The 15,964-nt window shown below is 31.0% G+C and overlaps 1 protein-coding gene across 1 annotated transcript in view; it reads right to left on the bottom strand.

Annotated features, from left to right (window-relative positions):
• LOC129980923 (uncharacterized) overlaps positions 1-15,964 on the bottom strand; it is a 138,776-nt gene that overhangs the window by 90,609 nt on the left and 32,203 nt on the right. The window contains exon 2 of the mRNA XM_056091411.1: positions 13,653-13,766. Within this exon, the coding sequence (XP_055947386.1) occupies positions 13,653-13,766 (114 nt within the window). The remainder of the gene's footprint in view (positions 1-13,652; positions 13,767-15,964) is intronic.

Raw genomic sequence — 15,964 nt, 5'->3', positions numbered from 1 at the left:
AAGAATTCTCTTGAAAAAAAATTAGAATTAGCGATAAATAAAAAACTTTCAATACAGAAATAACTAGATACTAACTAACTAAGATAGATACTAAATAACAGATAACTAAAATACAATACAGAAATCGGATATATCCCAAACCATCCGACGAGAAATCGATTTATTTGAAGATAAGGGATTTAGAGGTAAATGCTTGGCAAAAGTATATCGCGCATCGCTAACAGTACCACCAACTAGCGTAAATACCGAAAGGTAGTTTTTGTACAAAATTACGTTCCAGGCTTAATGACAGTACAATTGATCCATTATGTTTTTTAAGATCACATTTCAAAAATTTATGATAGTATCACAGATTGAATAGTGATATTTACACTTTTTTTTGTGATTTAAAGAAATAAGACGTTCCTCTACTTTTTGTGATTCTTTATGTACTGTTATAATTTATAAATTACAAATCATTTTTTGTTATATTTACACTCTCTAATAAAACTGGCAAATAAAAAAAAAGCCCCGGGTTCTTTCTTTTTCTAAAATTTCTACTATCGGTATTAAAACCGGTATCCCGGTATTAAGATCTAAAAAATACCGAATACCGGTATTGAACTTTTGGTCCGATATTGCAATCCCTAATTTTATCAAAATGAGTTATACGTTTTTATTGCAAATCGGATATAAAAATCGAAAATAAACTTGCAAAATCTTGAAGAACAGATAATAATTGGAGAGGGTAAGAAAACATAATGGATGTTATACGAAGCATATATATATATATATATATATATATATATATATATATATATATATTTAAAAGTATTTATTACAAAAAAATTTGAAAACATTAAAAATATTATTATTATTCTAATTTAGATTATTTTTTCTGACTGGAGTTTTTGTATTTCTTATTTTGAGTTCTGGACATTTTATAGAAAAAAATTCTTTTTAATCCACTGATAAAAGTTTTTTTTTAATTTTATTCATTGCTTTTTTTTACTTTCTATTTTTCAGTCTTTAAAATAGTTCATAATTCCTGGTTACAAAACTATGGAATCTTATAATTAATAGGCTCACCTTTTTGAAATCAATTTTAATTAATGCATTAGCAGGTAATTAGGAGCACTAAAATTGTTGAAATACTATTGTCTTTTCATACGAATAATTTGCCGTATTTAAAAGCTCCTGTACACGACAAAGTGTGTGAAAAAATCATTGCGAAATTCCATCCTTACTAACACAAAACATATGAAGTTAATTGAAAGAGTTTACAAATAAACCAAGTCAAAACAAATCCAAATTTAATAAATTCCTGCTCATACGTGTAAATTTTTTTTCCATTTTATGCAATTTAAATCAATGCTTATTTATAATTTAATAAATTTAATCTCTATTTTAGATGTAGCAACATTGGAGCGTTCCGAATACAATGTATTTTATTCTTAAAGTTTTGACTTAGAAAATACTTTTTTAAAGTTGATTTCATAAAAAAAAAAAAAAAAAATTGTTTTTAACTATATATGTATTTACTTGCTTAAATAATTAATTTTAAAATTTTAATATTATAAATGAAAATTACATTTTTTAACCTCTTGAACAATAACTTAATAACGTTGTTTGATTTGTATTATCTCATTTCTTTTCAGTTTTCATGCGATCTGGTTTTGATTATTTAACGGAATTTTCTAAACTAAACAGCTGTAGTGGTGATCTGTCTGCCTAAAAATGAGCCTGTTACGCACAAATTATTATGCACATTTTATTTGCCCGTTTTATGCACACGTTTACTGCTTGATGAAATTTCATAGACTTGCAAGACATGGGAAAGGTTACCGTTAAATGTTCATGGTACTTATTCAATCGAAAATTAAGTTTTATTATCCAAAAATATTTTCTCGGAAAAAGGATTTTCACACAACCTTAAAATCCAAATCAATTATCTTTTTAATAATAACTATTTTATTTCTTATTATATACACTTTATTATTTTCAAATTCTATACTTTGTATCCGATTTATTGCACTTCATTTACATTTTTTTATCTTCATATAATAACTCAGAGAAATTCTAAATAACCGCATTTCATAGGAATAATATAATTGCCAGGAAAATCATTATTACAGACGAATCATCTGGTCGCCAAAGGTGGTTATTTAGAAGACACCAGAAATTGTTTTAACCTAATTCCGACAGGTCATTTTAAAAAAAATTTAATTTTTACAACGAATTTTATTTAGGATACTGAATACGAAATAAGATGAACATATGATTCAACATTTCGAAACAGTTAAAAGTATATAAAGCTTTCTTTGTCATTCCTTAACTATATTTAGAATCTCATATTCAATTTAAATAATCCGTAACATTCAAACATACAGTTTTTCTCCGATAAAAACGCAAACAATACAATTTTCTGTGCAGAAGATCAAAGAGCCCTTGACTAAATAAGGTCTTTGATCCTTTGTTTCTAATTTAAGTCCAATAAACATCAACTCCCACAATTACTATAATCACCCTTGCCCTTAAAATACACTCCAAAACGACATGCAAAGAAATCAGCATTTCGCTCACGATTTTTATTCGTGATACAACCCTTTCTTTGGGAATATCCTGCTGAGAGGAGCAACTTCTTATCTGTTTTGTTGATGCCATTATCTGGATCAGTTGAACAGAATGCAAAGTTCTGTTGACAATCATTTAGGAACACATGCATGGACAGTTCCGCTGTGACGATCCGCAAGAAGCCTTTTGTACAGTGCGCCTGAGTTGTAAGACCTCCGGCAAAGTACAATAAGCGAAGGTGATCCTCTCTCAAGGGAAGATGTCGTGACAGAGAATCATCAAACTCGAGATTTCAGACCTCCCCGAGTTCGAGGAAAATGTCTGTCTGTCTGACAAAGATAACTCAAAAAACGCTTTGATCTAGACGGATGAAAATTGGTGACGCCAGATTCGTAGATTTCTGCCAAATACATTCAGGGATCTATCCTTCCGGCCATTCGAACACAATAATTACAAAACGGGGAGAGGCGGATGGACGACACACAGATTTAATATTTATACTACAGACACCAATCAAGTGTTGAGCCAAATCTCACTAGGGGATGACTGTCTGTCGGTCTGTATTTTCGAAAGCATGTAAATGAGATAATTCAAAAACGCAATGACTTAAATATATCAAGTTTCGTATGGGATTTTGTGCCTGCGATTGTTGTTCTATGTTAAATCTTAGTTTCAATGAAGCTAAGAACATGCATATAAAACACAAATTCACCTTTTTTTTTAAAGAAGATAACTCTCGCTGATTTTTGTTTCTCTCCTGCCTTGCTGTGTACTATGTTAGATATGTGTAGGTTATTTATATTGCCGTAGCATCATAAAAATGTTTGCTCCATTTTTACTATTTTATTACGAACATTCATCCCTATCTATAAGCTGCAACTCTTCTGCGTGTTTTGCCATTTTTCTACTGTTATGTTGCTTCAGAATTTTAATTTCATTTCTACGTCTTGCTTTCTTGCAATAACTCAAGTAATTATTTCCATAAGAGTAAGTATTCATTTCGTAATTTAAGACAGTCTCAATTTATCGCATATTTGAATGAAGCAGTTAACTTTCAGTTAGAAAGAGATATTTACATTTTATATTGAGACTTTCTGCATTTGTTTATAAAAACGACGGGGCATGATAAAGCATTATTAATTTTTGCATTATTTTCAAAAATTTATTAATTTGGAATACTTATTTTCCTTTTATTTAAAATATAAGGTGAAATGTTTTAGGATGCAAAGCACACATAAAGATACAAAATAAAACACATTGCCATATATTTTTTTTTAAAAATGCCACAATATTTTACAAAAAGAACATCGGAGAATTTAGACATTTCGTTTTACATAGAAATCAGAGCAACTTTCTTTAAAAGCCCTTAGTAGAATGCAGTAATAGATAATTTACATTTACGAACATTTTACGAGCAAATTTCAAGTTGATGAATAGAGCAAATATTTTTGAAAAGAGCTTATAAGAAATTTCATTTTATTACAGTATATTATTAATGTGTTAATGACTGCTCACACAACATGTGTGTAGTAGCCGGACCAATTGTTAGTGTCCACTCACACAACATGTATGCGATGCTGCCTTCGAAGATTATTGGCCGGTACCGCACTCACTGTGTGATGATTGATGAACGAAAATAAATGTAGATGTTGCTATTGGCTTCTTGTGTCATCGTTATGCCCTTGATTTTTGGTCATTATTGTTTTATTGCGTGTTTTTAAGATTATCAAATAAAGGAAAAATATTAAACTGTTGTTAAATACGTAGTTGTTTTGTTTTATGTGCATATTCGCACATGTTGAATTAGTTTGTGAAGTTACATAAATTTTTATTTAATTAATTCTTTAAAAATATTGTCGGCCCCTGGCGACGTTTGATTGTGTACAGACATGTGATCATTAAAGTGTTAATTTAATTAAAATGTTGAATTAAGTAAATTAGAATTGATTAGAAAAAGGAGTTTTGAGATACAAACTTTCCAAATTCAAAAATCAAATGAATGCTTTCATCTGACCTAGATATAATTAAGGTAATTTATGATATTTATCTCTGCATCATCGTCTTACACGATGAATTGTGAAAGAGACTGATGCAATGATCTTTTTTACATCTAGAAAGTATAACAGACTACTTGAATATAAATTGAAAAAAAAAGCCTCTGTGGAGAAAATCAAATAGGAAAATAATTATTATCTCTGTTGGTAACCCATCCTACGAAGACCTCTTTATCAAATACTGGCAAACTATTGATGAAATAAAACTCAGGCTGTTCACCTCGAATTCACCGTGCCTTCGACTTCAGAACCATGACCTCAACTTCAGTTTTCGACACAAGAGGAAAAGTTCACTTTTATAAGAGTTTTTTTTTTTCTTCCTGTTTTCCAACACCGATACAAATCCACCAGCTTCGGTGGCAATTATATCTCAACACGAGAAACCCGCCGAAGCGTTTCTAATTACGACCTCGTGCGCATCTTTAAGAAGATTTATTTATATGCAATGCTTTGCAAATGGAGACACTTTTCCTGTTGTTCGAAGGAAATTTTCGCTTACATTTCGCCACTCGCCATCATTGTATTGTGTTTTGCAACCAAGTGATGTTCGAATTTTCGAATCTGCTGAACCCTGTATGCAAATACGATTGCATCTGTGTAGCGATTGACTGTATTTTGGAAAAGCATCGTGCGACATTTCTGTCAACTTTCGTGACCACGGAAATGAGGCACGATATCAACACAAAAGGTTGAGAAATTGTTGGAAAATTTTGCTCCATTATTCGAGATGCTGAAAGAGTGTCAAGTTAAAATGACAACTATGTGGGAAAAAAACCGATATTTATTTACTTAAAGTATAGAATGTGAAAAAATTATAGAATCTGGAATTTTCGGAAAAACATTTCATTTCTCTTATACCGCTAAGCTAAATACTTTTATATTAATAAACGTTTCATTTAAATGTTTGATGCTCCATTCTTCAACTCTAAATTTTTTTTAAAAATGGAATAAAACTCAATTTATGCAGTATTTGATAGCCTAATTTTCCAGCATTTAAATGAATTATTGATGTATTAATTAAATATAAACAGAGACTTTTTTTAATTTTGCTTTTGATATAATATTATAAGAGAGACAATGTCTTAAATTTATTACATTTGTATTTAACTTATTTCAATGGCTAATTTGGAATCAAAAAACGGAAAATCATTAATGAATTGCTTATAAAATATTATATGAAATCAGTTTTTAAAAAGATGTTTGATACAATATTTTCAATCTTTACAAAGGCTTTAATATACTCTGCAAATATATTTGTGCTATAATTATACACTGTTTTTTTAATGCGTTTGTAAAGAATTAGAAAAACGGTAAATAAAGTATTAAAAAGAAATTTCTATAATTTTAAGGTCAGATGCGTAAAATGTATCTTTATTTCATAATAATACTAACAAGGGAAGGGCACGGGGTTAGAAATCTGAGTTCGAGATGAGATTTAGTATAATAATAGTATATATTTAGAATGTTCATTCATGAAAATATTAAAACGCAATGGCCAGTCAATTTCGAGAAAATGGTCCTCAAACTTTTGGTGAAGCTTATATACTGATAACTTGACTCCCGTCTCGATGATCTGGTTGTCTAGGTAACCGTTTCTTATGCGGAAAGTCAGGGCTCGAACCTGCCTGTGTTTTTTTTTTCTTTCTTTTTTAATAATTCGTATTCAATAAAAAATTTACAAATACATTTAATTAATATGTTTTAATTTTTTGTATCCAAAAATAAATAACTACTATCGAAATATATAATAATAAAATTTAAATTTTAAAAGAAAAAATTATAAATACAAATACATTTAAAAAATATTTAAATTTAATTAACAATTTACAGAGAGTTTTAATTAATATGCTACTCATTTTTATGCAAGGATAAATGTTTATTATTTTAATACTTAAATTGTAATTTAATATTTAAAAAATAGTAATAAATACAACTTAAATGATGATAATTATTAATTATAAATAATCACATTGTAAAAAATATTCAATATTTCTAAGAAAATTATCCTATATATATTTATTTTAGATTATATACAAGAATGTTAACTATAGTAAAAACATTGGAAGTAAAATATATTTCGACATCTTGCACAACTGATAAATGATTATTGTCCACTAGAGCAAGGTTTCTTTAAGAGATCTATGGGCAAACAAACTTCATTTACATTTAAAAATATCTCTCTTTCATCAGAAAGTTGGGCAGCGTACCATGCATATCTTATCATCTTATTAAAAATTGGTTATGGCAATTGATGGTGTACAATTGATTGAATTTTTATACTATCTTAGCGAGAATTTATTTCTTGATTATGTTCGATTAAGTAAGAAAAATTTTGTATATGCTTTGAACCATCTGCCTACCCATTCAACAAATTAACACCTGTTCTCTAATATTTCTTTTGATTACTGCAATTGGAGACGTTTGCTTACGTATTTAACAAATATCAACTGCTCCCTTCAATTTTTGATATAAATACAGCTTTGTTGAGTTAAAATTGATAATTTATTATTATTAAAATCCAAGAATTTGAAAATTAATTGTTTGAAAATGATGCAAGCAAGTTAAATTTTCTGTAGCTATTAATGTTACGTTTTTAATTATTTTTCCTTTAAACATTAAATTATAATTTAAGTATTAAAAGAATGAGCATTTAATCTTGCATAAAATACGTAGCATATTAATTAAAACTCTCTGTAAATCGTTAATTTAATTTAAATAATTTTATTTTTTAAGAAAAATGTATTTGTATTTATAATTTTTCTTTTAAAATTTTCATTTTATTGTTATTTATTTCGATAGCAGTTACTTGTTTTTGGATAAAAAAATTGAAAACATATTAATTAAAAGTATTTGTAAATTTTTAATTGAATAAGAATTATTAAAAAAGAAAAAAAAAATCCCAGCCAGGTACCAACCGTGACCTTTCGCATACGAGACTGTTACCTAGACAATCAGGTCATTGAGATCATCCGAACGCGAGTCAAGTTATCAGTATATAAGCTTCACCAAAAGTTTGAGGACCATTTTCTCGAAATTGACTGGCCATTGTGTTTTAATATTTTCATGAATGATGATTCTAAATGTATACTATCAATATACTAAATCTCATCCCAATTTAGATTTCAACCCCCTTATAAGATTTCCCCTTATAAGAAAATAATTAAAATCCATGTTAAATAAAAGAGAATAATTCATTTTTTTTAAATTACTGAAAATTATTATAGAGTTTTCGGAGAATATTCATAAAAATAAATTATCATTACATATATATTATTGAATATTAGCCTGCATATTTTTCAAAAATATAACCTACAAAAGTAAAATATTTCGTACACTTTTACTTTTTTGATTATGAAGAGTAAGTTGGTTTTGAATCAATTAAATGAATTGTAGTTTAAGTATTTTTCTATTCATAATTTTATCACCAAAAATAAGTTTTTCGCCTCCTTTTTTTTCTTCACGGATTCATTGTTACACAAAAGTGGGAGTTATTTTACATTCTTTTTGTATGGAAGGCATTCACCTCTAAAGCAAAGAACATACCTTTCAATGTCTGAGATAGAAAAAAAAAATACATTCAAAATTTTAGTAGCTGCAAAAAAAAAAAAAAAAAAAAAAAAAAAAAAAAAAAAAAAAATTAACCGTGGAATTCAATTTCAATTGCAACACACCCTTCCAATTTAAAAATCCTCTTATTATCTTTGGAAAATGAGATTCGTTCCATAGATAAATTTATTGTTAGAATATGAAAAGAAGCTGTGGAAAACGATGACCTCCTTTGAATATGAAAAACCGGAAGATAACAATAATTATGTAAGAGGGAGGAACTAGTAAACTGATACTCTTTTTACTCACCCTGAACTTTAGTCAATAATAGAACACCAGGGTCATTACATTATAAATGCAACAAGTACTTAAAAAAAAGGGAGGCAGAAGAATTTCATATTCTTCTTGAGATAAAGTAACGCCTCATTATATCCACTGTAACGTGCTCTTCACTTTCATGGATAAAAAGAGAAAGGTTGACTCTAAAAATAAGACAAAAAGATATCTTTAAAAAACCCCGCACATGTTTTCGATCTTCACTCATCCACAGTCATTATGGCATCTCAATGCACCTTTTTTCATTTGATTTGAAGCCTTTTATTTTCAAAAAATTGATTGAAAATCCTAGGCTATAGCTGGATCGTTTTAATTGTTTTGTCCCTTGATGGACAAAACTTGATTGAATATTCATTGGAAAGAAAGATGATGATCAAACAATTTGTCTATGCTTAAATGCTTTTTGAAATGCTTTATTCAATATTAAAGCAGTTCATCCCTTCATTTCTTTATATAATCTAAGTTATAAGCAATACAGGAATTTGTTCATCAAAGTCTTAATATTGTTGAAAAGAAAATTTGTTTACGGAAGAATAAATAATTTTATAAACCTTTAAAACGCAATGGTGTAGTCAAAACAAAATTTTTGTCAAATGTTAAAAATAATCATAAAAAAAGTAGAATTTCAAAAGTTGCCTCATTTATAAATTTATTCTGCATTGAAAATGTGCCTTTTAAATTTTTGTAAGAATCCATATATTTTTTTAAGAAATTCATTTGCCTTCTTATCATTTCAATCCACCCGAAATGATCGGTGCGCTTCCAAAATAGTAGTTGATTCTCGCCGCCTTGTGGCGATGACAGAAACACAGTTCCCTCCAATATTGTTCATTTAAATGACTTCGAATCCCTCGGGCCGGGACGCTCGTGGCTATGAAATCTTGAACATTACATTTTTTTTTCTGTATGTAAGCAAAGAAAAACTACCTTAACCAATGAAAATAACACTTGTTGCTATCATCTTCCATCCATATATTTAAAATAATTATAATGATCAGTCCCTTAACTCCAACCATTGGCCCAATAGGGTTATATGAAATCTCATGATTCCCTAGATTTTTTTTTATCAATGGTCGTCATCACTTGTATTCGAGGTCATCTCAAAACACTTCTTCACAGTACATTTTTCTTGAAGGATAGAAGGAAGAAGCATCTTAATCATTCTACTGATTTCATCCGTTTTTTTTATTTCATTTGAAAATTGATTACATTTAGATACAACATCTATGATCATCTGCCTCTTCTCCCCTCGCTCTACATTTTCTAAAGCGGTGGCAAAATGAAACATTTGTGTCAATCAATCAACAACAACAACAAAAAAAAAAAGAAAATCACAAATATACATTTTCAGGAAGGATTCACTGAAATGCCAGAAATTCAGCCAATAAAATTGCTAGATGGACGCCAAAGATACATATTTCTTAAATAGTCATGCAAGGAATTCGAGGTCTAACCCAGCTTTATGCGGAGGAAGGACAACGGTTCGGAAGCTCCGCGACGTGACAAAGTGGTTACGAGCCCCTCCACATCACAATTTGGAGTAGTAAATTATAATAAGCTTAGGAAAAGATTAAAGTTACTTGAAACTTGTTTGGATGAGCGCATACAGCTCTAATGTCATGAAATTTGGTAAAATTGTTAAATTAATATTTTTATGATATAATTATTAATAGAAAAATGAAATTTTGAATATTTATGAGGGAAAAGAGAACGTTAATGGAATTGCGTAGCACGTGCCTTTTACTGCGGGGACTGAATAAACTATTTTGAAAAAAATCCAGAAATTTCACGCGTGCAGCTCATCGTGAAACAGGAATAACTTTGCGAGATTTAATTACACCAGATTGGAAACCGAGTTAGAAAATTCTCAGTCTTTATACAGACGGAAAATTAATGGTTATTTCCTAGAATTTCCTATGCTGACAGCTGAAATAACTCTTTATAAATCTGGGGTAATTTTTCAAAGAACTTAATTGATGTTTTTTTTAATAAATTCCGAAACAGTTTCAATTTGGAGGTCATCATGAAGTATTTTCCTTCTAATGTACCAAGGTACATTAACAATCCTCATAAGATGTTTATTTGAAAACTTGCAACTTCTTAAGTTTCCGGCAGAGGTGCCCCCCCCCCAAATTTGGAACCCGGTTATTAGAGTTTGTCTTAAAATAGCTTTGTAGAACAGAAGTTTGTACCTAATCGAAAGCTTACTCCATGGAGAAATTAAGCTGTTGAGTTTAACGTCCCGCTTTAATGTGACTGTTAAAGCTTAATTTAGCGTCTAAAATTAATCCTAAGTGTCTGCATTCTTTTACAAAGGGGACGGGCTGGTGGAAAATTTGGATTGAGATTAGATCGGGCATCACTAGGTTTTTAGTAAACAGGAGGTACGCGCATTTATTCGGGTTGACTTTTATTTTCAAGCCGATGAGCCAGCACTGAAAAAGGATCATGTACTGCTGTAACTATGTAGTGACTGTTTTTGGATCCCTATGCTGTGTGAGAATGACGGTATCGTCTGCAAAAATTGCTAAACGGTGATTCCTAACTCTCGGTAGATCCTTAACATAAATGTTAGAAAGCGCTGGAGAGAGCAAACTTCCTTGCGCTCAGGATTGGTCTGGGGGAAGAAGTTGTACTGTTCACCCGCACTCTGAAATTACGAAAAGATAGGTACGAGATAGATAAAATCTTGACAAATTGCGCCGAAAATCCAAGTCGCAGGCACTTGAATAAAATCCCTTCACGCCACATTTTATCAGAGGCTTTGGTTACGTCCAGACAAAGGAAGACCTCTATTGGAGACGCTCGTGGAGACCACACGGAGACTCGCACATGCGGGTTGAGCGGCTCATCCATAGGAAATACATTAGCATTTTTAAGTTACAACGCATTTTTCCCCATAAAATATTAAAAAAATATTTTCTTAAAATCAAGGTGAAGAATATAAGGTTGATATTTGATTTTTTTAAAAAGAAGAAAAAAAAACTGAAATGATTGTGATTTTTTTTCATAAGAAAAAAAAAAAAAAGAATTCCTTGCAATTTAAAGCAAATAAATGTTATTCAAATAAATTATTTTTAAAAAATTACCATCTGATAAATTATTTTCATCAGAATCGCAATCTATATAATTTAATAAAAAAATATATTAACTGTTTACATTTTTATTCCCTATGTTAAGACAATGTTTACGTCAAAGTTTTATTTCAAAGTAAGCTTGCAAAATAATAAAAACGGTTTTTTTTTTTTTTTTTTTTTTTAGATATTAACCTTTTAGCAGCGAATAAACGTCTGACTTAAACGAATATATTTAATTTGCGAAAATACTCAAATTCATACGTTTAGATCTAATATTAAATGTAACAAAAAAATTCTAAATTCAAAAATTATTCAATTATTTCAATTAAATTTTAACTCTTTATTGCATATGCTGTTTTTATTATGTGTTTAAAAGCTGCTTGCGTATTTATTTAAATTTTCAATTAGTACCTGTTGAATATTTGAATGCTCTGCTTTAGAACCAGCATCATTCATTCGAAAGAAATCAATTTCAAATAAAGAAGTGGAGAAAATTACTAGAAAGAGGCATTTGAAATCATCTTTACATATTTTCTGCATGTTTTCGGAAGGAAAAATAAAAATAAATTCATCCTTGCAATAGAGCTGAAATTTCCACATCCAACCCAATAACTCCCACTCTTAATGTCCCATCAACAAACCCGTTAAGAACCCACATTTCCTCAACACAAACACTACTTAGAAATTAAATCCTTTACTTTTTCATTGTAAACATTTTCTACCAAAACGGTTCTATTTGTATGTCTGGTCCGCTCCATTAAACATCTCATTTCCGCCTCGGCTGGTTTCATTGTAAAACTCTGACAAACACGCGACTGGTCATGCCACGACGTGATATCAATAACGATTATCGTTTGCTATGATCGATGAAAAGTCTTATTGATACCCGTGTCGCTATCATTTTATAAGAAACGGATTCATTGTTTATAATGTTGACTCCCGGAAATGCGCTAACACGCGACCGTATCCGAAATAATCACTGCTCGAAAACCAGGCATTTGCGTATTAAAACATTCAGGAAAAGTTTTTTGTTTCCTTTATCAACTTCCTAAAGTATTGTTATTCAGAGTGACAAATTTTGATGGTGTATCAGAAAATTCGGAACATATTCATAAATGATAGAGTAAAATATCCAATTATAAGAATATATGCTTTAAATAATTAACTTTCCTATCGCCTTTAAATGAAAGTTTCATTTTTTTCCCCTACACATTTTCAAGTTTTTCTGTATCATTTTTTGGTCTCATTCGTTTTATACCCATTCAAAATATATCACAAAATGTGTCAGAAAATCCTTGATCCTTTTTAATTTCTTAAATAACAAGTAAAATTTTTGTTGTTTGTTTCTTATGGCACTTGCCACTGACAAGCCCGCTGTTACGAAGACAGCGATTTAAGCCTGAGGGGGAACGTCTCTTATTTTTTACAGCAGCGCCAACTAGGGCCAAGAGTACGACTTTGCCACTCACGCATCATTCATTCGCTTGCACAACCCCTTTTTGCAGGAGGGCACATTCACACATCTCACAGATAGAACAACAGAAGAACAACCATGCCCAAACCGGGACTCGAACCCGGGACGCCCAGATCACGGGGAAGACGCGCTACCCCTATGCCAGGACGCCGGAAAGTAAAATTTTTAAATGATAAAGCTCAAAAATTACGAAAGGAATTTTAGAAGTAAGTTTTAATTGTTATAAATTTCTGCCTGTCGAGTAACAAATCCTAAAATTTAAAATAATAAATTTTAATTGTTTTCTTGAAAGTCATTCCATGAACTTTCATCTTTTTTAAACCTATAAGAAAACCTTTAAAATGTTTCCTCTTTAAAAATGACCCGTTTTAATCAAATATGTGGCCATGAATAAAATTAAATCAACGCCCATCCATTCAATTTCGGAAATTGTGTAGAAATATAAAAAAGCTATTATTTATAAACTTTCCCGGAATTCCGATTATCTCCGCCAAGCTGTCTACAAACCGAACCAGTCATTCTGGTCGGTAAATTTCGTTTTTTCCCAAATAGGGAACAAAACTTGTCTTGCTAGTTTCCTAATAAAGTCAGTTAAAAGTTTCGTGTACTGACCTTCGTCTGAACCGTCTGGACAGTCCGGTGATCCGTCTCGCACCCTTGCTAAAGCTATGCACACAGGTGGGTTTCCTCTGCAGGAAAATTCTGTTTTGGAATCACATGCTGGCTCTGAAAGGGAAAAGGTACAAATCAGATAAAATAAATGAGATCAAATCTCCACACATAATTTTTTTTTTAATTTTATTCTTATCAATATTTTTGAAAAGTCCAATTTACTTGAAAAGAAGTGGTCTCCCCGAAACTGTTTCGCATTATCTCTCTAATGAAGCTGAATCTGTGTTTCCGAGCCCCCCCCCCAACCGATTGAAAACACAAATTTGACGCAGAACTGCAATAGCATATCAACAAAACCACATATGAGATTTGAAATATTTAAATCACTGCATTTTCGCGTTTAGATGCCTATGAAAGTACAGATCGACTGACATTCAATAACCCTTGCTTCAAAATTTGACAAGCGCCTACACTATTGATGTTGAATAGAATGTGCTGAATTTTATCCATCCAGCTCTCTTTGTTTCGTAATATCGTGTTAATTTATATTTGAGCAGCTGGAGAGACAAACTTCTTGTAAACAGATTTTGCTTCAAATGTCTGACCGGAATTTACATGTATGGTATAAAGATCATGTACCAAATTTCATCCGTTTAGCTCAAATAATTTTCGAGTTAACTTTTTCACAGGCTGATAGTCAGACATCTTACAAAAAAGTGTTTTTCGAACTCAAAGAGGTCTAAAAAGTGGAGATTCGTCAAGATCTCGAATTTGAATTTTTTGACTATTACAATACTTTGGCTATACGTGAAAGTAAAAAGCTCACTCCATTTAGATGTTTTCAGATGAATTGAAAATTCTACTGTTTCAGAAGAAATTAGCGAAAAATTCGGGAGATCTTGTGACCTTTTTTTCTTTTTTAAAGGACTTTTTTTTTTAACAAAAGAGATGTTGCGGTCACAAAATTGGGAAATAAATATAAAAATGATTTAACAAATAAAAATATGTATTTTCTTGAAATGCTTTATACAAAAACAATTTTCTTAACCACTTTTGAGTTTAAATGCTACTGAATCTGATAAAAAAAGATGGGGTAAAAATTAAGAAGTAGTCTGCATAGCTTAAAATTTAAGAAAACACTTAATCTAAAATCGTAAGTAAGCAAGATGGCAAACTTTAAATCAAAATTTTATGGGTTCACCTCAGTCAAATACTGTTTATAATTTGATTTTTGTAAAGTCAGTCCTGTATTCTGTTTTTTTTTTTTTTCAAATAAGATATAATTTTTTCATTTTTAAGATAAATCAATAGAATGTGTGAGTTTTAGTTATTTGATTTTATTTTCAATAGTTAATGTAATTAACAAAGTACCAACTTTTTTATTAAACATATTCGACAAGTATATAAAAAATCTTTTATTTCCTCTAATTTACCGTTAATATGACCATAAATTAAGGATAATTCAGAGTCACACGGAAATCGAACTCTAAAATACATATATCACCCTTAAAATGACTACACACATCTTCAGAAATCATATGTAAATTGCAGGAAGCTACTAGATTACACCAATAGTACGTCACAATGATGAGAGTGTAAGAGAGTGATCTATAAGGAATACAGGCAAAGAAGTAAAATTGTTCGCAAGCGCTTTATAAGCCTTTCAGTGCAATAATTATGACACAAAGGATGCATTTGGATGATTTTTTACGTGGTAGAGTTATCGGCCGTCTGGAATGTGGGCGTATCCAGCTGGAAGTATCCAAGGAACTTGGAATCGCCCAGAGTGTCATCTCCAGGCTTTGGCAATGATTCCAAGACGATGGTAATGTGAGTAGACGTTACAGCACAGGTCGCCCCGAATTACAGCGCCGAATGAGGACCAGTATTTGGCAGTTACTGTGAAAAGAAACAGACGGGGCACAGCATCAGATCTGTCTCGTCAGCTCTCTTCAGCCACTGGTACAACAGTTTCAAGGCAGACCGTGTGCAGATGCGTAGGACAGATTGGTCTATATGCTCGTAGGTCTGTCAGATATGTTCCACTTACTGCAACTCACAGTCGCATGCGGTTAGCCTGGAATAGAGAGCATATCATTGTGGACACCGAAACAGTGGGTTTGTGGGATGTTTCCCGACGAGTCCGGGTTTAGCTTGCAGTCTGATTCTCACCGGAATTTCATATGGAGAGCATCAGGTACCCGTTACCACCAAGAGAACATCATTGTACGACACCGTTACGGTGGTGCAGGATTTCTCGTTTGTGAGGAATTATTCTGGGTTCCAGAATTGACCTGCATGTTCAAATTGGA

The sequence above is a fragment of the Argiope bruennichi genome, chromosome 8, assembly GCF_947563725.1.
Source record: "Argiope bruennichi chromosome 8, qqArgBrue1.1, whole genome shotgun sequence".
NCBI classification, from domain to species: Eukaryota; Metazoa; Arthropoda; class Arachnida; order Araneae; family Araneidae; genus Argiope; species Argiope bruennichi.
The sequence above is the reverse complement of the archived record's forward strand: the minus strand, read 5'-3'. Positions and strand labels throughout refer to the sequence as shown.